Source organism: Corticium candelabrum, chromosome 9, assembly GCF_963422355.1.
Source record: "Corticium candelabrum chromosome 9, ooCorCand1.1, whole genome shotgun sequence".
In the NCBI taxonomy this organism is placed as follows: Eukaryota; Metazoa; Porifera; class Homoscleromorpha; order Homosclerophorida; family Plakinidae; genus Corticium; species Corticium candelabrum.
Genome location: NC_085093.1, coordinates 3,836,799 through 3,858,102, shown reverse-complemented (window position 1 = coordinate 3,858,102; position 21,304 = coordinate 3,836,799). Strand labels below are relative to the sequence as shown.

At 41.8% G+C, this 21,304-nt stretch overlaps 4 protein-coding genes and 2 long non-coding RNA genes across 6 annotated transcripts; 4 read left to right on the top strand and 2 right to left on the bottom strand.

The window, feature by feature from the left end:
- The first annotated feature begins 633 nt into the window (after positions 1–633).
- On the top strand, positions 634–2,889 carry LOC134184874 (uncharacterized). The gene is made up of 3 exons (XM_062652638.1): positions 634–967; positions 1,171–1,262; positions 1,764–2,889. Exons 1-3 carry the CDS (start codon positions 742–744, stop codon positions 2,574–2,576), a joined length of 1,131 nt encoding a protein of 376 aa, XP_062508622.1. The 5' UTR covers positions 634–741; the 3' UTR covers positions 2,577–2,889.
- Positions 2,890–3,594: 705 nt separating this feature from the next.
- On the bottom strand, positions 3,595–5,505 carry LOC134184796 (integrin alpha-X-like). The gene is made up of 2 exons (XM_062652545.1): positions 4,746–5,505; positions 3,595–4,677 (listed from the first exon to the last, which is right to left on the bottom strand). The coding sequence occupies exons 1-2, from the start codon at positions 5,224–5,226 to the stop codon at positions 3,878–3,880; spliced, it is 1,281 nt and encodes a 426-aa protein (XP_062508529.1). The 5' UTR covers positions 5,227–5,505; the 3' UTR covers positions 3,595–3,877.
- Positions 5,506–6,423: 918 nt separating this feature from the next.
- LOC134184380 (uncharacterized) lies at positions 6,424–9,567 on the bottom strand. The gene is made up of 7 exons (XR_009970655.1): positions 9,078–9,567; positions 8,451–8,915; positions 8,329–8,393; positions 8,186–8,266; positions 7,899–8,050; positions 7,717–7,829; positions 6,424–6,947 (listed from the first exon to the last, which is right to left on the bottom strand). It is a non-coding gene; the product is annotated as an uncharacterized LOC134184380 (long non-coding RNA).
- A 1,047-nt stretch (positions 9,568–10,614) lies between these two features.
- On the top strand, positions 10,615–11,780 carry LOC134184379 (uncharacterized). The gene has a single exon (XM_062652055.1). It carries the CDS (start codon positions 10,621–10,623, stop codon positions 11,758–11,760), a length of 1,140 nt encoding a protein of 379 aa, XP_062508039.1. The 5' UTR covers positions 10,615–10,620; the 3' UTR covers positions 11,761–11,780.
- Positions 11,781–11,790: 10 nt separating this feature from the next.
- On the top strand, positions 11,791–16,146 carry LOC134184381 (uncharacterized). Its single transcript, XR_009970656.1, has 3 exons — positions 11,791–12,048; positions 14,862–15,061; positions 16,118–16,146. It is a non-coding gene; the product is annotated as an uncharacterized LOC134184381 (long non-coding RNA).
- A 2,462-nt stretch (positions 16,147–18,608) lies between these two features.
- On the top strand, positions 18,609–20,873 carry LOC134184864 (uncharacterized). The gene is made up of 3 exons (XM_062652626.1): positions 18,609–18,942; positions 19,146–19,237; positions 19,748–20,873. The coding sequence occupies exons 1-3, from the start codon at positions 18,717–18,719 to the stop codon at positions 20,558–20,560; spliced, it is 1,131 nt and encodes a 376-aa protein (XP_062508610.1). The 5' UTR covers positions 18,609–18,716; the 3' UTR covers positions 20,561–20,873.
- Positions 20,874–21,304: the final 431 nt, after the last annotated feature.

The following is a 21,304-nucleotide window of genomic DNA, read 5'->3' as shown; positions in this document are numbered from 1 at the left end:
CCTAGATCAACATATCATTTGTAAATGCCATGAGATCTCACAAACAAAGAAGAGACGTCTGCCGTGTTTGCGGCGATATCTTGGTGGACGGCATGAAACGACGACTCTTTGATTCTTCGGCAGACCGCTAGCGAGACTACCGCTCGACCAGTTGTCAAAGGTGATGGTCTAGCGACGCTGCTGTGCATGTCCTCTCACCACAAGCTTGAAAATATTAAAGAACTGAAGCTGAAACTAAAACTAAGATGTGTGTATGCACAGTCTGATCATTGTTCTGGCATGCAGAGTCTTGTCATCGTTCTGGCGTGCACTTAGCCGCCCACGACGATTTCACACGCGCGCAATCAGGTGCTAGTGCACTTAGCCTAACCAATTATTGCTAAGCCAATCAGAATTTACAACCGAGATTCGGGTTGTAGAAGCTGATTGGCTAAAAAAGGCTATTTCCGAAATCATTTTAGTATCGACTTGGTCCAGACTAGAGTTCGCGCGCTCTCTGGTCTGGAAGTTCGAGGCTAGATGACACTGTAAATTTCAAACCTTGGCGCCTAGCTAACAAGATTAGTACGCATGTTCAAAATATCTATCTAACGTGCGCCAGATTGAACAAACACTATAAAGGGTCAGCGTATGCTACTCTAAAATTTCTTAGTACAGTAGTAGCAGTCGTTGTGTGGTGGCTAGAGGCATCGGTTGCTGTTTCTACTAAACTTCACGTCTACGTGTGAGCGTGGCACATCTATGAAGTCCGGGAGGAAAAGATTGCTGTCGAAGAGAGCTCGAGGTGTAACATCGTGTCTTCAATCGAAACGAGTAACTTGCTACTGTGCCATTAGCCGTGGCAAAAAAGTGGTATCGAGATCTACACGATCAAGACATGTAACTGAGTTCGGTGTAATGGAACATATCGACGTAGAGCAACAGAGTCTAGATCAGACGTCGCAAGCACAACCCGACACAGCACAAGGTAATTAATTCTAAGGGACGACCAGAAGACGTGAACGCACTTTGTCAGACGCTATTGAAAGCAATTGTTTGGTGGGGGTGTTAGTTATTGAAACTATCCTTTACATAGCTATTACCCAGGTTTTTACAACTGAATGCTAATTAAATTAGTTAATTAATAAACCCAAAGAGCCTTTTGTGTTGATCAATTTTGCTGGCTTTCAGTACATGATATGCTCCCAGAGCATCTTGAAAATCTTCAATCTACAGTGAATAAAGATTATGAAGATCACTCACAGCATTCTTTGGTTGATCAGGTAAGTAGAATTGTAGTGTACTGGCATACTTACCTTACCATTCTGTCTCAAGTATGGGATTCTGAATATTTTGGTGTTTCTGAAAGATGTGCTCTTTGGTTAACTGGACTGCAATTGTGTGTGTGTGTGTGTGTGTGTGTGTGTGTGTGTGTGTGTGTGTGTGTGTGTGTGTGTGTGTGTGTGTGTGTGTGTGTGTGTGTGTGTGAGTGTGTGTGTCTGTGTGTGTGTGTGTGTGTGTGTGTGTGTGTGTGTGTGTGTGTGTGTGTGTGTGTGTGTGTGGTGTGTTTGTGTGTGTGGTGTGTGTGTGTGTGTGTGTGTGTGTGTGTGTGTGTGTGTGTGTGTGTGTGTGTGTGGTGTGTGTGTGTGTGTGGTGTGGTGTGTGTGTGTGTGTGTGTGTGTGTGTGTGTGTGTGTGTGTGTGTGTGTGTGTGTGTGTGTGTGTGTGTGTGTGTGTGTGTGTGTGTGTGTGTGACATCAGGTAACTGTAGCTTTTGTGTACCAGAATGCATCTAGTGACGCTGAGTTTGAAATGAACAGTCAAAGTATGTCAAGACTTGAGACATCAGAGACTTCAGAGACATCAGATGATGAAACTTCAAGCAGAAGGGATGACAGCTTCATTAATGATCAAGGCATATTTAGTTATGATGAGGGATCATCTGACCAGACTGAGAAGTTATCTGTTGACGATACGATTGACTTAGCTGCAGCTCACGTGCACACTAAACCATCAACAGCAAAAGTCATACCTGATGAGTTGGATATGGAAAATGCAGTTCGTGATGCTATCGGTGGAGAATTAGAAGCAGTTTCTTCTTGTGAATCTACTGAAGATAGACAAAGAGACAGTGATCTGCAGCAGTCTCTGAGTCAGTGGTTTGCTGTGCTGCTGCTAAAGCTTCAATTAAAGTACCATGTTGGCAATATGGTGATGATTTTTTTTATGAAAATTATTGTGGTCTTACTAGCAGTGGTAACTCATCCTCTGCAACACCGTTTTCCTACAACAATGCAGAAACTGCTTGCATGTTCCCGGATTAGCAAACATCCTAAATCGGCTGTCACTTATGTTGTCCGTCCAGGGTGTTCACACTTGTATATCTTTGACGATTGCAAAATGGTAAAGCCACTAGATTGTTGCGAGCAACACTGCCAGCAAAGAATTCGTAGAAAAGTATGCAACGAGCCGCTTCTTTACAAAAAGAATCTTAGCTTTGGCAATTTCAAATGGGTTCCTTTCAAGACATTTTGCTATTACCCTCCTTCGGAGCTACTAAAACTTTCTTTAAGAGACAGCAGTTTGTGGATTTGCTAGATGCTTCACTGGATGATTCGGGCAATGTGCCTCCTGCATTGCGTAAAGGAATATGGGATGTTTGGCATGGAAACGTATGGCGCCAGTTGAAGGACAATAGAGGCTGTCAATTTTTTAGTGACGAATTCAGTATTGGGTTGACTCTCAATGTGGATTGGTTTTGTTCTTTTTCTCGTTCACCGTATAAAGTCGGTGTTATGTTCATGTCGGTTCTGAACCTACCACGTAAAGAGCGGATGAAACAGAGATGGACTATGCTTGTCGGCATTATACCAGGTCCATCCGAACCAAACATTTTCATAAAAGGAATCATCACCATATTGCTAACATGGTACTTTAATTGAAGCTTTAGCAGCAGCACAGCAAACCACTGACTCAGAGACTGCTGCAGATCACTGTCTCTTTGTCTATCTTCAGTAGATTCACAAGAAGAAACTGCTTCTAATTCTCCACCGATAGCATCATGAACTACAATCTACTCTACAATCATATGTTTGATTGTGTAGTCACTTTCAATCATTTTGAAAATCTAACACCTAATTACGATGGTCTCTATAATCAGACGGGTATGATTACTAACACTCAGCAAACCAGATATCAGATTTGCACGTCTACAACAATATTCTCTAAAATCCTAGGCCTGATTGTAGAGGCACTTTTTCCTGTGCCAGCAAAGAATAATGGACAAAGTATTCTGTTGGGAGAACTCCACGTAAGACAGGCAATGACCAATGGAATAGCCAGGAGCGAAGCTCACTAGCTGTACAATGTACTGATTTGATGTCAGCCTCAACAAAATTTTAAAGAAGTACCTACCTTTCCAAGTATAGAATTCCTTCATAGTAGCCAGATTCTTCCCCACCCTCACACTTCCGGCGAGAAAGGGGAAAGGTCTTACTGTTCGAGGTCGTCGGACAGAAACGTACGCCACGCCATGCATACATTTAAAGGTGAATGAGTGAAAACGTTGCAGGATACCTCCAAACATACTAAATATACTTTTAGGACTCACTCACGTGGATACTTAGTACAGGGGCGGATACAGCGACGAGCTTGCTCACAAAGCGGTTGCATGCACGCATATCTGCGTGGTAGGTATATATAGCCGCATATAATAAACGCATCCTTAAACATTAAATTATATTGTCTAGAAATCTGACTCTGTTATAGCGACAATATCACTATAGTATCCAACAATAAAGTTGAACTTGAACTGCTAAACAGAAATTTCAACAACTAACAAAACAACAGAAATTTGGTTCGACACGATAATCGACGTCCTCTAGATCCACGTTTGTTCTTCATTTCTTGAAGGCCGACGACGAGCACGAGTTGGTGTTCGCTTGAGCATCTGCGGCGACCACTTGAACTCCTTGTGAGAACTCGGCGAACGAGGAGTAAGTCAAAAATGGAAGAATTTTGTTCAAGTCGCTGGCGTGATTGAGATTTTTCACGTTTTGGAACGATATTCCGCTGCCGATGCCGAGGGCAAAGACGTCGACTTGATCGCTACCCGGTCGCTCGTGCAAGCTCTCTGCCACGTCTTTGGGGTCTTGTCCGCCGTTGTGGTTACCGTCTGTCAGTACCATGAGTTTTTTCTTACTGTGTCGTCTCATACCATGACTGGCGCTGAAAATGTTGTCACGGACGTGCTCGAGAGCCGAACGTGTCGCGGTGCCGCCGTTCGTGTAGTGTGTTGTCAGGATGCTGTCGATTATGTCTTGGCGATTGTGGTGGTTTGCTGCCGAGTAGGCCAAGTCGAACACGGTGACGGGAGAAGATGCGAACGTCACCACGGCCACTCTGATCTGTGGAGAACCACATTTGAAGTCATTGCAAGTGTTTTCGATCAACGTGGCTACGTCCTCGACGGATTTGTAGAAGTTTGGGCTGCCAACGCTGCCGGAGGCATCGATAAGAATGGCGAGGTCTATGGCGTCGTTGTAGTAGCATTCTTGACGTTTTGCTCTTACGGGGAGTGCCGTCGTCGGCTCTACCGTCGCAGCAGCAGCCGATGGTTGTACGACTGGAGGTGGTGGTGGCCCAAAGCTTCCAAATATGCGAGTTAGAGCAGCAGCCTTTTCTTTTGTAGTAGGTGGACCTGCGATGTCGAATAAATTGTATGCAACTATGTTATTTTGAAATCTCTAGAGATAGTTTAATACTCACATCGGTATTCTTCTTCTGTTTGGACGATTACTTTTGAACGACATTCAGACAGAATAGTCGAGAGATTCGTTGTTCTTTCGTACGTCTGCAGTCTTACGCCGGGACAAGCGCTAGCGGCGGTGCTATTGAGCGAGCCGTCGACTTCTCTACCATTGTATGCCCAATCTCCCAACTTGGCTTGTGTCGGACACGTGACACCAAACAGACTCTTGCACACGAGTCGTAAAACCGGTGGCGGGTTCTCGCAGAGAGGTTTCAAAAAGTCTTCGTCTACATTGATCGGTACGGCATAACTGGGATTTGTCTGCAGAACGAAGAAGACAGAAACGAGAGAGAGGATCTGTACACGCAGAGTCATCATCTTCACAGAGAGCGATCGACTCGAGCTGATCAGACCGTCGACGAGTAATGACTTTCGAGCTGCTTTGTTATCTTTATATAGTGAAGGCTCATCGCAACAGCAGGAACCTCGTAATTGCATGCAAACCACACAAAAATCTAGACAGGAAACTGGAAATTGCGACACAAACACCGTCGCCTTCTCGAGCACTACAATGCATGCGGTAGGGAAGGTGGGAGAAACCGCTATAGTGTTCTGGATCACAGACAATCGTCGTCTACGTTTCCTCTTTTCAAATCAAAAATATCTTGTTCGAGGGCTGCAGATCAGGATTTGCCTTTCTAGCTTGTTATTCCTATCCATAGTTTGGTTGTTAATTATTTGTTGTCATTTGTAAATTGTGAAGAATTGTGTGTTTTAGCTATAGATATACATGCACATATACAGAACTTGTGTGTAGCTCGATGGTTTTCGTCTACATCGTGACGTCAGCAATTTGACCACTTCCTTCGGATATGTTGTAGCCTTGAATGGCCGTGGGACGCGTAGGCGTGTATATACAGTGTTATACACCCACACCCGCCCGCCCGCCCGCCTCTTCTCTCTCATGCACAGGATACGTGGCATCTAGACTATATTTTTTAATCTAACAATTAATATATATATATATATATATCGCGTGACGGAGTCGCGCCGCGAGTTCACAGCGGGTAGCAGCAAATCGCCTCGAATTCGCTTCGACATTCGCGTCTTCAGATCGAATTCGAAGCGATGGCGAATCCGAAGCGATTGCAATATCGACGTACTAGCGCGGCCTCATCGCGTGTCCAGAGCGTTGCCTAGTCGAAACGATCTCGTCGTGAGGCCGCTTCGAATTCGAACAACTAAAACGTGCCACTAGTCGATGATCATGTCGATCTTAATATAGTTATAATTTTGAATTTGTAGAATGCTGGCGCTTCACTATTCTAGCTAGAAACCTTGCACCGGTTGTAATTAGCTTGCTCGTGATCAGCCAGCCGGCTGCTATAGGCCGGGCTAAGCAATTGGCATGAAATGTAAGCATGTGAAAACCCGAGTATACAACACATCCAAATCGTCGTCAAACAGGATAGGACGCCAGTTGTCTATCCTATAGCTACCGGCTATATAGGCTGCATGTCTTCTGATTAATTAATTAACGTAATTAATTAAGAGAACGGAGATCTACAGATCATGAAGGGGGTCGACTTTGCACGATTCTACAATATGGAAGAAGTGCATGCTAACCGACGTATACACCAATAATTAAGTTCTCGCAAGAAAAATAACAGTGTTCAATGTGCACACACAATCGGCTCGAGACCATTTCTTGAGTATTTCACAACTCGATCACACTCGATAATGTTAAGAAATCGAGACACAAAAAAATACAGCTTCAACCTAACATTTTCATACAGACTACTTGAGCTGTTATGTCTCCTACAGGAATTGCTACCAAGTCCCGAGTCTCTCGAGAAGGAATTAAATGCTTTCCGATCGGCTCCCGAAGATTACTCTAAGCATCAACAACATCAGTCATGCAGTCATCGTCATTATGCAATAATGGCCACTCCTTCATTTTAATTAAGCCGTTGAATGACAGAAAACCGTTCACATCCAAAAATGATAAAGAGTAATACATAACCAAACAACGGCTGTTCTTCATGACATTCGGTAAATTCGACATTATAAGAATTTTTCTTTGTCACGTGACTTTTCTTTGATTGTATCACATGACCAGCTAGTTTCAGTCTCCCAACAGTTTTGACAGGCGAACCACAACAAAGTTTCTCGTTGCCAAGCCTCCTCAAAACAACATTGATTGGGTCAACAAACAGATCCTGTAGACAAAAAACTTTCACACAATCTTTCACTTCGAAAGGGGACCTAACAAAATCCACAAATATATGGTCATATATAAACAAACTATTCAAAAAAATTCATAAAGAAGTCAAGCCACACACGACAGAGATCGAGCTTCATATACTTCATTTCGATGACATATATATGATGTTGTCTAGATGAAGACCGTTGATATTAACTAGAACAAATCCCAGTTCTCTTAGAAGACATGCATATATAGGATAACATTTCTGCTACAACAAAAGAATGTCTCGATGTACAAATCTGATAGCAGAGTTTCTAAATCAGATTCATCGGTTCCAAAATATTTGATGCTGAATCAGAAATGTCAGCAAAGTTTCAAACTATTTATTCTTGTGGTTTTCAAGGCTACAATCCGATCGAGCCAATAAATATTTCCTAACACTTGATACTCTGTACTACACAGAAATCCAATACTTTAGGTACAAATTTAAAGTTTGCAATGACTGCAGACGAGAACAAAACAGATATAGATGTTCAGGTAGCAACCGATGTCTGACGAATACGTTAGTTGTGACCTGCTAGTACAGCAAAATATACATTTCTATAGCTCACAACATGCTCACAAGGCACACTCGTACACTCAACAAAGAGATCTGCTTTGCAAATCTTGAGATCTTCGGCCGGTCGCATATAAACAGATAATTTAGAGGTGTAGGCAAATGGCAACTTGAATTTATCTAATTAGCATTACTATTAATTGATAATTACATTAAGCTTACATACCACATCAGTCCAAATTTTGTAGCCAAACGAACTACAGGTGGTGCTAATAGCTGGTCAGTCGGTGATGGTAGCACATCTGAAATGGTCTTAATGATCATAACAATTGATGCAACCTAAATCCCACACAACAATCAAAAGTTACAAACAAGCAGCTTGGTGGGGTAATTCACAGTTATGTATACCTGGCTGCAAACAAATCGTGTGCCGTGTACAAACCTTTTAAGAAATCCATTTAGGGATTCATACCAAAAGCAGGAATGACCCCACAAAGCACCCCACTTCTCTACAACATCCGGCAAACGCTGCAGAAGGTGTACTTTCACTGCTTTCGTGCCTATATATAAAGAGAAGCTCAGAGTTCAAAAGATAAGATAGATGAATTAGGATGTATGCACTCATTCCAATGAATCAGAGAATCACAGGCATGGTATAGCTTAAACACAGCAATTAATACGAGACACGTGTATACCATATAAAAGTTCATAAATTTGATAAAACTTCAGCAGCAGTTTACGAGGCTCTTCTATTTGCTCTCTTGATATCTAAATAACTTTGACAAAGCAATCGGCAACCAATCACCACACAGGTAAAACAGTATATGTAATCATGTACTAGATTTCTGATTGAATTCTTGGGTTCTTAGAAATCACACCCATGAGATATGCATGAAACAGATCCTATAATCACACCCTATATGATTCAGGAGAAGGTCAGAGGCAGTCTTATAATCACACCCTATATGATTCAAGAGAAGGTCAGCCGCAGTCCTATAATCACATATCTGATTGATAAGTAGATTTAACGCGGTCCTGTAAGCACAGTGAATGAACATAGGCTGGCTAAAACACAATGGTAACGTGGTTTTTACTATACGTAGTGCAGCTATTACAAATAATCAGCTATTAATTAATTAATAATTAGTTATAATTAATTATTAATCAGTTATAACTAAAATATTATCTAATACTTGTAAGTGTCATTATCATGTGTCTCTAATATTACTCTCCTCTGCAAAATGCTTTGGCTTGGCTCTTCTCAGTGAGAGTAATTTTCTGTGCATGTGTCCTCAACAAAGTCATTACATGTCAATTCTTGCAGAACCTTTATGCGCTGGTCTCTTCCCCTGCAGCTGCATTCTTTCAATGACAAGGTTTTCCTTTTTTTGCTCCTTACATGTACAGGCGTCAATTGTGTCAAACCTATAAAAAGTAATTCTGCTATTATTCCATTGGTACAGACACAAAAGACGAAACTGTCAGACTGACAGAAATAACATTGAGCAACTGTCTTAAAGGGGAACTCCCACGAAATTACAAGTAACGTTCCCATGATAGTACTAAGTGCCCTGACTCTATTGGTACCTTTCTTTCTTAATACAACTCTTTCTGAACGGAGAAATTGAGCTTCGAACATGGGGCGTAACCTTATGGCAGTCGCCATTTTGAAATGATGACGTAACAATATCTTACTCGCGTATGTTGCTCTGTTTAGCGAGGATATATCGAGGATCAGTCAGAATTTGAAAGGATGTAGCATCTAATAACACAGTATCTTGGATGCTCACTAAGAGCGTCCTTGGGTGTGAGCCGTCTACGATGCGTGGTAATGTCATTTACTATTACCTCAGGCCATACGGGTACAAGGTTGACTGGGCGGAACAAATGCCGTGACTGAAAACGACCTGATACGGTCACGCTGACTGAATAGGGCATGTTGTAATGTGCGAGTAGAGACTATAATTTCACTACGTAGAAGTAATATTGCAGCTAATCTACTGCCGTTGACTTGTGAGTTGTCCATTACATTACAAAGAATGGTTTACTGTATTGCGTTCGGTTGCAACAACAAGGACGGAGATCGCGAACGTGGTGTGCGCTTTCATCACTTACCTCTTAGGAACAAGCCTCTGCTGAAACTGGCTGACAAAGCTTCGATTACAGAATCCTCCTGTTAGACGTAGTAGCTTGGTCTGCAGTGAACACTTCGAACCGGACTGTTTTCAACGAGATTTGCAAGCAGAATTACTGGGAACAAAACCACGAATTCACCTCAAGCCAGATGCTGTCCCAACAATTTCACTTTCACCTCCAAATGAAAACAACGATCAACAGGACAGAAACGAAGACACAATCGGGTTACTATTTACTGTCTGTTTCAATCAACCTGTCACTTAGAGCAGACCCTGTTGATGTAGGCCCTTACTGAAGTAATGAAACAACATGCTAAGGTTGCTAGAGTGTCTGACTCTGATGATGATTATGAGCACCACCAAGAAATCGACAAAGAAAACAATTCTCCTGGAACCAAAGCACGTGAATTTTGTGATGCTTCAACGCAATATGATCTTAGAGACCTGGCTGAAACAAAGGAACATTCGTACTGTGTGAGAGAATCTTCACCAATTCCCGAGAACATGCATTCTAGTCAACTTCAGCCACCACAAATTGCCCCATGGTTAGTAACGCCAGTAACTGACAGTTGTCAGTCCACAGAGTCTGATGAAGAGGCACATTCTCCTAATACAGACAGTGAAACAGAGAAATACTGCGTCTTTGACACATCTTGTACTTCACAAGATTCGGATACCGAAATGGGTGGTCAAGAGGACCAAAAATTTATTGTTTTCAGAAATTCCTTGAGTAAACTGTTCCGATTCTGCCCAACATGTGGCTCTTCTGTAGTCAGCCAATCAGAATCAACAAGTGGAACAATGTTAGTAGTAAATATGGAGTGCTCAAAAGGGCATAATGTAAACTGGCAGTCCCAACCACTTGTTGCTGGTCTACCTGCCGGAAATCTTATAACCGCAGCAGGGATTCTGTTGTCAGGAGGAACATTCAGCAAATTCGGCCACTTTGCTCAAATCATAAAATTGAAATTCATCTCGGAATCATCATTTTATCGATGCAAGATGAATACCTGTGTCCTGTGGTTAATGAAACGTGGAAAAGTCACCAGGAATCTATACTAGAAAACTTCAAAGACAACCCTTTACACCTACTGGGAGATGGGCGATGTGACAGCCCTGGATATTCCGCTAAATATTGTACATATACTCTAGTGGGGCAAGATACAGGGCTTATTGTTGATTTTCAGTTGGTGCAGGTCAGCGAAGTTTCCAATTCTGTTGGGATGGAAAAAGAGGGGTTTCTACGATCAGTCAATGAGCTAGTAACTAAAGGCTTAACTGTGGCTCAAATTGCTACTGATAGACACCTGCAGATAACATCTGTCATGAAAAAGCAGTTCCCTGATATAGATCATCAGTATGATGTTTGGCACGTTTCAAAAAGTGTTATCAAAAAGTTAACCCAACTGGGTAAAGCAAAGGGCTGTAGTAACCTTCTTCCACGGATAAGATCTGTGGCAAATCACTTGTGGTGGTCATCAAAATCATGTAATGGACAAGCTGAAAATCTAAGAGAGAAATGGATTTCTATTATTTACCATACCATCAATGTCCATTCATGGGAGAATGCTGCATCTTTTGGCAAGTGTGAACACAACGAATTGTCACTTGAAGAGAGCCAACGAAAGCAGTGGTTAAAGAAATGTTCTCCTGCACATGATGCACTGAAGTCGGTAGTCCTAAACAAGAAGCTTTTGAAAGACCTTGACAAGCTAACGGACTTCAGCTACACTGGTAATTTGGAAGTTTACCATGCTCTTCTCACTAAATATTGTTCTAAGAGGCAACGTTTCAGCTACAAGGGGATGCTTGCAAGAACACAGCTGGCTGCACTTGATCGTAACCACAACACAGGAAGAAGGCAAGCTACCACTAGCAGTGCAGAAGTGAGATACAAGGTGGTTTTTCCCAAACCTACCAAGATCTGGTTTGCAAAGCCCATCACTGAATCAAAGAGCTATGGCTATCTGCAGGGAATCCTTAAAGCAGTTCTAAATAAACGGCAGCTGAATCCACAACCTCTTCGAAAACACAAAGCCAGACAACCTCCAGTGATTTTACCAGCCAACATTGCCACCTGTGAAAGACCACTCAAGGAAACTGTTGTTAGTGCTCGTAAAACAAGATTTACATAGAACATACAACTATGACATATAACGCACCAGTCTGTGTTGACCAAGCGCTCGGGGATTCTGTCCCCTGTGTCCGAATCAATTTCATGAGAGTTTCCCGAACTCGAACTGCTCTCAGCGTCATCACATTCGGGCTCAAAACAGTATACGCCATATACTCTGATGACAACACATGCGCAATAGGTTAAGATTTCGTACGTCATCATCTCAAAATGGCGACCACCATAGGGTTACGCCTCTCGTTGGAAGCTCAATTTCTCCGTTCAGAAAGAGTTCTATTAAGAAAGAAAGGTACCAATAGAATCAGGCCACTTAGTACTATCATGAGAACGTTACTTCTATTTTCATGAGAGTTCCCCTTTAAGTTAACCAATATATATTAGTCAAAACAATGATCTGTATTTTCAAGTCTTGTGACACTGAAAATCATTGCTTCTAAAGTAATTACAGCAAACACATCCCTTTTTCCATGGCTGTCAGGAATCTAACGGAACAACTCTCTGTCACTCTTTGGAAGTACAATGATAGAATGTTACAACGTTGTCTTCTAGATGCAAACAATGACTTGTTGGATTTTCTTGCTATGTAAATTATATATGTATGTATGTATGTATGTATGTATATATATATATATATATATATATATATATATATATATATATATATATATATATAACAAGGAAGAAACAGACATAACAGGCAAATCCCAAAAACAGTCATTTGAATCTAAAAGTAGTCTACTTTCTATCAGTCTAGCATTAAACTTTCACAAGCTAACTGACAGCTGCTGCATAAGCTTACTGTAGGCCTGTGAAAATTACGGAATGTTGTTTGAAGTAATTGTTTTGGTAGCAATGGCTCTCAAAGTTTCCAGGCTGGCAGAAGTCATCATATTTGGTGTCTTTGTCAATCTCCCCAGCCAGACTGGCGGCACCTGCGACAGTCGCTGAACTTGACACAAATTTAGATTGGAATGAATTGTGTACAGTTATATCAAAAGTAAGCAAGACGACCAGTCAAAAATTTAGGGTGGAAGACGTCTCCAGTGCGATCACAGGTGTCTGACAAGAATCTCTGCTCCTTTGAATCGAAGTGCCTTTGTCATCTATCAATAAAGCATTGAAGATAATGTCTCTGAAAACGTCATGACGTTTTGACCGTAAATTAGTCTGACAAGGAGATGGTCACCAAAACCGTCAATTAACTGACCACACTTAATTTCACCTTACAGCAGAAGGATGTACTGGAAAAAGAGTTATGCCCAACCATAAACAAACAGCAATACAGAACTCATCCCTGGTCATGGAAAGGCCAAGGTTTCGATTGGGAACGGCTCTTAGCCACGCTCCAGCATGTGGTTCTGAAATTGTGTCAAGTCTGGCTTGATTTCAGGGCCAAATAGATGACGTGGTTTATGCTTCTTTGGAAAACAACAGCAGCATAAGAGATCTTGCTCGTGTCAATACCATCTCGTCCACTCACGCTGGAGCCTGGCTCAGGGCTGTTCCCAATGAAAACTTGGGCTGGCATTTTCAAAACATGACTTCATCGCATCAATAGGATCTGGCTGGGATTACCAATATTTCCACCACATCCAAATGCCCAAAGATGTGTGTGTGGTAATATCATTGATCAGTTTGGGAACCACGCCTTGAGCTATGGAAGTGACCCCTTGCGAACAAAACGACATGACAGTTTGAGGGATATTGTCTGGTACGCCCTCCACACCGACAATAGTGGAGTAAAGAAGGAACAGAGAATAGGTGGCCGAGATCTTCATCGACCAGATGACATTTATCATCCTGATTTTACCAATGGAAAACCTGCTTTCTTTGACGTAACTGTTAGAAATTCCCTCCAACCCAGCTACATCGTTGCCGCTGCAACCAGTGCAGGTGCCGCCGCATTGGCGAGCGAAATGAAAAAGATGCCTACCATGATGATATCGTCACTGCTGCTGGCAGAGAGTTCTTCCCTATGGCTTTGGAGACCCTAGGTTATTGGACACCTTTAAGCTTGAAGACTCTAAAGATTATCGCGTCGAAGACTACCACCTGTAATACAACATCCCTTTCTCAAGCCTTCCAGAACCTCATAGGACAATTATCTCTGAAACTCTGGTTATTTAATGCTCGTTTAGTGCACGGTTGTCTGCAACTGCATTCTTCTAGTGACTCTCTTTGGGACTTGCTCACTTAGTGTATAAAATAAAAATTTATATATATATATATATATATATATATATATAGATAGATAGATAGATAGATAGATAGATAGATAGTGCTTTTAATCATTTGTGATGTATAGTCTTCGACTGGACCTCTACATAGTACTCCAGAACTCTACTTCTGTTATAGTGCTACCAGTCCTGTAGACGCTTATTGTACTGTATCGTTCGGTATATTACAATAAAGGACCTTCCATGAGGACTTTGAATTGGTAGCAACCACATATGGAATGACATTTGACTCACACTATAATTTATTGTTTGACTCATTGCTGAATCTGATTCGTTTAACAAAAGATGACATTCTTGGGGCTAAATTAGCCATCAGCCCATCAAACTGCCAACCTCCAGAGCTTCATAGGTGGCTTGCTTGTCTCAGTGTGGCTCTGGGTTACTACCTTCTTATCAACGTTTTATATGTTTACAAAGTGAAAGCTCTCGGAATGTGATAGGCACAGACACATGCTGTCCTGACAAATTTATAATATATCATGTGACCTTTAGGTGCGCTCATTGGTCCATTGCAGGTGTTATATCAGCGATACAACACCGAAGGTCAACTTTATAACAGCTGCAAGCACTTAGCACCTCGATAATTGAACCTTGCCTGAAGCTCGGTCAATAATCTCAGTGATAAGGCTTAAAGCCCTCACGGCTTGGAGTCTTATAACACGCCAACATCCCTACCACCCATGTTATAACTATTGAATAGTTACTACCAAAGTACCCAGAGCTGGGAAGAGGTCAATTGACTATTCCACATATGCAATGCAATAAAATCGTGGGTAGGTATAAACACCAGATACATGCACACCTAGTGTTTAAATAGACAAATACAGTTACTCGAATGCCTATTTGTCACCTTGATTCTGTGTAGATGGAAAAGCGTCAAAGCTGGCTGCACGAGGCAATAGATCTTCGAACATATCATCGACCTCATCATCTGGAATAATAACAAATTACAATCGCAAAGTTGCCATCAGAAATATACAGATACTATGTAGTTGCAAATAACAGCAGAGTGATCCTTCTGGAAATGTAGTAAGGAAACAAAGACTTGATGACAACAAATTACCAGTATGCCGTTTAATTTGTTAATATAAATGAGATGTGTACTCAAGGCTTTCCCCGGGAATAAAATAGTAATTATAAATATCATTATAAGTGATATTAATATCAATAATATTAATCAACAAACAAAATGCTAGCTGCTCAAATTAAAAGTTGCCATCATAATATAGTGTGCACATCTACTATATAAAGCTCAAATTGTCCGTCTGTGTGTGTGTGTGTGTGTGTGTGTGTGTGTGTGTGTGTGTGTGTGTGTGTGTGTGTGTGTGTGTTCGCGTTTGGGGGCCACGTCTTTTGTCCGTTCGCAACCGAAATTGGTACGCACACTCGGCACGCACAGAGAAAGGTTTGCGTAAAAAAAATTAAAAAATTTGCACCGGGTCCCCTCTCGAGGGGTCGACCCCCGCGTAAAATTTCTCGACGACGCAAACGCTACACATTCCTGTTCATTCGAACACACGCCCGCACCAGTCCTGTGTAGACCGTATGCATCGTCGTCCTTCGCAAAGCTTCGAGCGATCGAATATCTCTTGCCGACGAAACTTACTCTTCTATCACTTTCGTTTCTCTCCAAATTCTGATTGCATTTCCACAGAATCCAACCTACACGTTCTCTGCAGCAAGCGCTACACGGGGAGTGTGTCGATTTCGATTGAAACAAGCGCGAAGAGCAAGATTCGAATTCATTCAGCGCATCCGGGACCGCGCAACAAAGATTGCACGTGACGTATCCACAGACCTATCTTTACACTACAGTATCTTGCCCGTACGAAAGACGGGCCATGGATCCTAGTATATAATAATACTCACCTTGTCTATGTTTTGGAGATGTCACAGCTACCGGTACATCTGATTTATGCTCATAATCTGAATTCACAATAATAAGGAATATATTATCTTGTTAACTACAAGATTCCATGATAGTATACAGCCACTACAAGTACATACAACGTACACTAAACAGTATTATACCAATGTACATGTAATTATCGCAAGCAAAACTCAACATTAGACATACTGTACTCTGTATATACTTACTTGCACTATGTTCTGGTGTTGCAGGAATTACATCAGAATCGTCATATTCGGCTTCATACTCTACATGTGCAATATTGACAAAATAATTTGCATTGGCAATGCTATGCATGTCTACTAATGTACATGATTGTAATATTTTCAATAGCATTATGTAGTGCGTTACAAGTAGCTCACTTCATCTTCCTCGCCCCCATATAGCATACCAATACTATTGCTTATTTGCTTGTACAGTAAAAATAAGATAATCTTTTTCCTTACACTTAGTAAAATAGTAACTTACTACTGTACACGTGCTCACATGCCACTGAGGCCATTGCATTTAGTTGGTATACCTGACATTTGATTGTCTTTGTCAGCTAATTCACTACAATTTCAAACAACGATTATGTTAGAGTATTTCGATCCCAGCAATTGAAATAAGCAATGCACCTGCAGTTGGCCCCTGCATCACTCGACTCTTCTCCTGAATCTACCAGTAACAAACACAACATCAGTGCAATGTTTTAACAGTTTAAATGCAAGGGTTACATATGTTTGTGTGTGTGTGTGTGTGTGTGTGTGTGTGTGTGTGTGTGTGTGTGTGTGTGTGTGTGTGTGTGTGTGTGTGTGTGTGTGTGGTGTGTGTGTGTGTAGTCTGACCAATTGTCTGTTAGAGATTATGACACATGATTGTCTCAAATATACCACTAATTAAGAAGCCTTCTTCGACTGCCTGCTGTCTCCAGTCCGGGCACACCTTGTCTTGAACTCGCCTCTTTACTGCTGCCAACTCTCTCATTCGTTTCAGGTGTTTAACTTGCAACTTTTGTTTCTTCAGTTTAGCATCTTCATCGCTGCTAGTTGGTGCTGGCGAAACTTGTTTATCTGTCAATCTGGGAATGGCAGATCTGAACAATGACACGTCTCTGGTCTGCTGAAAGCTGGTTTTTCTAATAGCCTCAGCCACTTTCTGACGCCTGTAGGTCTGCAACAGAAACCCAACTGTACATGCATATACAGTACTCTTCATCTTCATGCAGATTACTCAGAGTACAACTACATACCCGTAATTTATCTACGCATATGTGAAATCAACTTTAATTAAAGTTTTATTTAATTTAAATTCTGGGTAATGCAAACTGTTACACTAGGAATTGCATTCGTTAATATATCAGCTAGATTAAAATGCTCACGTAAGTCGCTGCGCTGACTTTAAGTTGTTGCCGTCTTCGACGTCTCTTCTCTGTGTTTTTGGCTGCAGTTACAGTCTGTCTTCGTGCGACATAAAACTGACGCACACGTCTTAGTATTGTGGTGTCATCAATATTTCGACGATTGCCTCCCGCTCCGAGCATTTGCACAAGAGTCTTTCTTAGTTCTGCAGCAACATCTTGCCATGGTCTTTCTGCAGGTTTGATTTCAAGTGACATGTCGCCAAAGAGCCGTTTCAGTGCCGCCTATTAGAAAAATAAAATTAATAACCATTCTCTACTGAAGAAGCCGCCTTCCGGTCCATTTCCGGAAATTTACAATTTCGTATATACTGACATCTACCTCGCTACAACGCATTACTTAGCGCTTTTACCGTCGGACTAACTTCTCGTGGCCTCGGTTTTGAGGAATTGCTACTCGCAGAAATGTCGTCAGTTCTTTTTTCTCGTTCCAAGTGGTCAATGCGTTCTCGCAAACCTGCAAGCTCTTTCAAAAGCTCACTGGTCGACATTTTTCTATAATAAGAATTGAGTGACTGAAGAATCCTTTCAAGTGAGATGACACTTAGCCTCGAATTTCCAGACCAGAGAGCGCGCGAACTCTAGTCTGGACCAAGTCGATACTAAAATGATTTCGGAAGTATTTATCAAAAGCGATGGTAAATGGTGTCTAACAGCGTAGGATCGTTTTACCTAGATCAACATATCATTTGTAAATGCCATGAGATCTCACAAACAAAGAAGAGACGTCTGCCGTGTTTGCGGCGATATCTTGGTGGACGGCATGAAACGACGACTCTTTGATTCTTCGGCAGACCGCTAGCGAGACTACCGCTCGACCAGTTGTCAAAGGTGATGGTCTAGCGACGCTGCTGTGCATGTCCTCTCACCACAAGCTTGAAAATATTAAAGAACTGAAGCTGAAACTAAAACTAAGATGTGTGTATGCACAGTCTGATCATTGTTCTGGCATGCAGAGTCTTGTCATCGTTCTGGCGTGCACTTAGCCGCCCACGACGATTTCACACGCGCGCAATCAGGTGCTAGTGCACTTAGCCTAACCAATTATTGCTAAGCCAATCAGAATTTACAACCGAGATTCGGGTTGTAGAAGCTGATTGGCTAAAAAAGGCTATTTCCGAAATCATTTTAGTATCGACTTGGTCCAGACTAGAGTTCGCGCGCTCTCTGGTCTGGAAGTTCGAGGCTAGATGACACTGTAAATTTCAAACCTTGGCGCCTAGCTAACAAGATTAGTACGCATGTTCAAAATATCTATCTAACGTGCGCCAGATTGAACAAACACTATAAAGGGTCAGCGTATGCTACTCTAAAATTTCTTAGTACAGTAGTAGCAGTCGTTGTGTGGTGGCTAGAGGCATCGGTTGCTGTTTCTACTAAACTTCACGTCTACGTGTGAGCGTGGCACATCTATGAAGTCCGGGAGGAAAAGATTGCTGTCGAAGAGAGCTCGAGGTGTAACATCGTGTCTTCAATCGAAACGAGTAACTTGCTACTGTGCCATTAGCCGTGGCAAAAAAGTGGTATCGAGATCTACACGATCAAGACATGTAACTGAGTTCGGTGTAATGGAACATATCGACGTAGAGCAACAGAGTCTAGATCAGACGTCGCAAGCACAACCCGACACAGCACAAGGTAATTAATTCTAAGGGACGACCAGAAGACGTGAACGCACTTTGTCAGACGCTATTGAAAGCAATTGTTTGGTGGGGGTGTTAGTTATTGAAACTATCCTTTACATAGCTATTACCCAGGTTTTTACAACTGAATGCTAATTAAATTAGTTAATTAATAAACCCAAAGAGCCTTTTGTGTTGATCAATTTTGCTGGCTTTCAGTACATGATATGCTCCCAGAGCATCTTGAAAATCTTCAATCTACAGTGAATAAAGATTATGAAGATCACTCACAGCATTCTTTGGTTGATCAGGTAAGTAGAATTGTAGTGTACTGGCATACTTACCTTACCATTCTGTCTCAAGTATGGGATTCTGAATATTTTGGTGTTTCTGAAAGATGTGCTCTTTGGTTAACTGGACTGCAATTGTGTGTGTGTGTGTGTGTGTGTGTGTGTGTGTGTGTGTGTGTGTGTGTGTGTGTGTGTGTGTGTGTGTGTGTGTGTGAGTGTGTGTGTCTGTGTGTGTGTGTGTGTGTGTGTGTGTGTGTGTGTGTGTGTGTGTGTGTGTGTGTGTGTGTGTGTGTGTGTGTGTGGTGTGTTTGTGTGTGTGGTGTGTGTGTGTGTGTGTGTGTGTGTGTGTGTGTGTGTGTGTGTGTGTGTGGTGTGTGTGTGTGGTGTGGTGTGGTGTGTGTGTGTGTGTGTGTGTGTGTGTGTGTGTGTGTGTGTGTGTGTGTGTGTGTGTGTGTGTGTGTGTGTGTGTGTGTGTGTGTGTGTGTGTGTGTGTGTGTGTGACATCAGGTAACTGTAGCTTTTGTGTACCAGAATGCATCTAGTGACGCTGAGTTTGAAATGAACAGTCAAAGTATGTCAAGACTTGAGACATCAGAGACTTCAGAGACATCAGATGATGAAACTTCAAGCAGAAGGGATGACAGCTTCATTAATGATCAAGGCATATTTAGTTATGATGAGGGATCATCTGACCAGACTGAGAAGTTATCTGTTGACGATACGATTGACTTAGCTGCAGCTCACGTGCACACTAAACCATCAACAGCAAAAGTCATACCTGATGAGTTGGATATGGAAAATGCAGTTCGTGATGCTATCGGTGGAGAATTAGAAGCAGTTTCTTCTTGTGAATCTACTGAAGATAGACAAAGAGACAGTGATCTGCAGCAGTCTCTGAGTCAGTGGTTTGCTGTGCTGCTGCTAAAGCTTCAATTAAAGTACCATGTTGGCAATATGGTGATGATTCTTTTTATGAAAATTATTGTGGTCTTACTAGCAGTGGTAACTCATCCTCTGCAACACCGTTTTCCTACAACAATGCAGAAACTGCTTGCATGTTCCCGGATTAGCAAACATCCTAAATCGGCTGTCACTTATGTTGTCCGTCCAGGGTGTTCACACTTGTATATCTTTGACGATTGCAAAATGGTAAAGCCACTAGATTGTTGCGAGCAACACTGCCAGCAAAGAATTCGTAGAAAAGTATGCAACGAGCCGCTTCTTTACAAAAAGAATCTTAGCTTTGGCAATTTCAAATGGGTTCCTTTCAAGACATTTTGCTATTACCCTCCTTCGGAGCTACTAAAACTTTCTTTAAGAGACAGCAGTTTGTGGATTTGCTAGATGCTTCACTGGATGATTCGGGCAATGTGCCTCCTGCATTGCGTAAAGGAATATGGGATGTTTGGCATGGAAACGTATGGCGCCAGTTGAAGGACAATAGAGGCTGTCAATTTTTTAGTGACGAATTCAGTATTGGGTTGACTCTCAATGTGGATTGGTTTTGTTCTTTTTCTCGTTCACCGTATAAAGTCGGTGTTATGTTCATGTCGGTTCTGAACCTACCACGTAAAGAGCGGATGAAACAGAGATGGACTATGCTTGTCGGCATTATACCAGGTCCATCCGAACCAAACATTTTCATAAAAGGAATCATCACCATATTGCTAACATGGTACTTTAATTGAAGCTTTAGCAGCAGCACAGCAAACCACTGACTCAGAGACTGCTGCAGATCACTGTCTCTTTGTCTATCTTCAGTAGATTCACAAGAAGAAACTGCTTCTAATTCTCCACCGATAGCATCATGAACTACAATCTACTCTACAATCATATGTTTGATTGTGTAGTCACTTTCAATCATTTTGAAAATCTAACACCTAATTACGATGGTCTCTATAATCAGACGGGTATGATTACTAACACTCAGCAAACCAGATATCAGATTTGCACGTCTACAACAATATTCTCTAAAATCCTAGGCCTGATTGTAGAGGCACTTTTTCCTGTGCCAGCAAAGAATAATGGACAAAGTATTCTGTTGGGAGAACTCCACGTAAGACAGGCAATGACCAATGGAATAGCCAG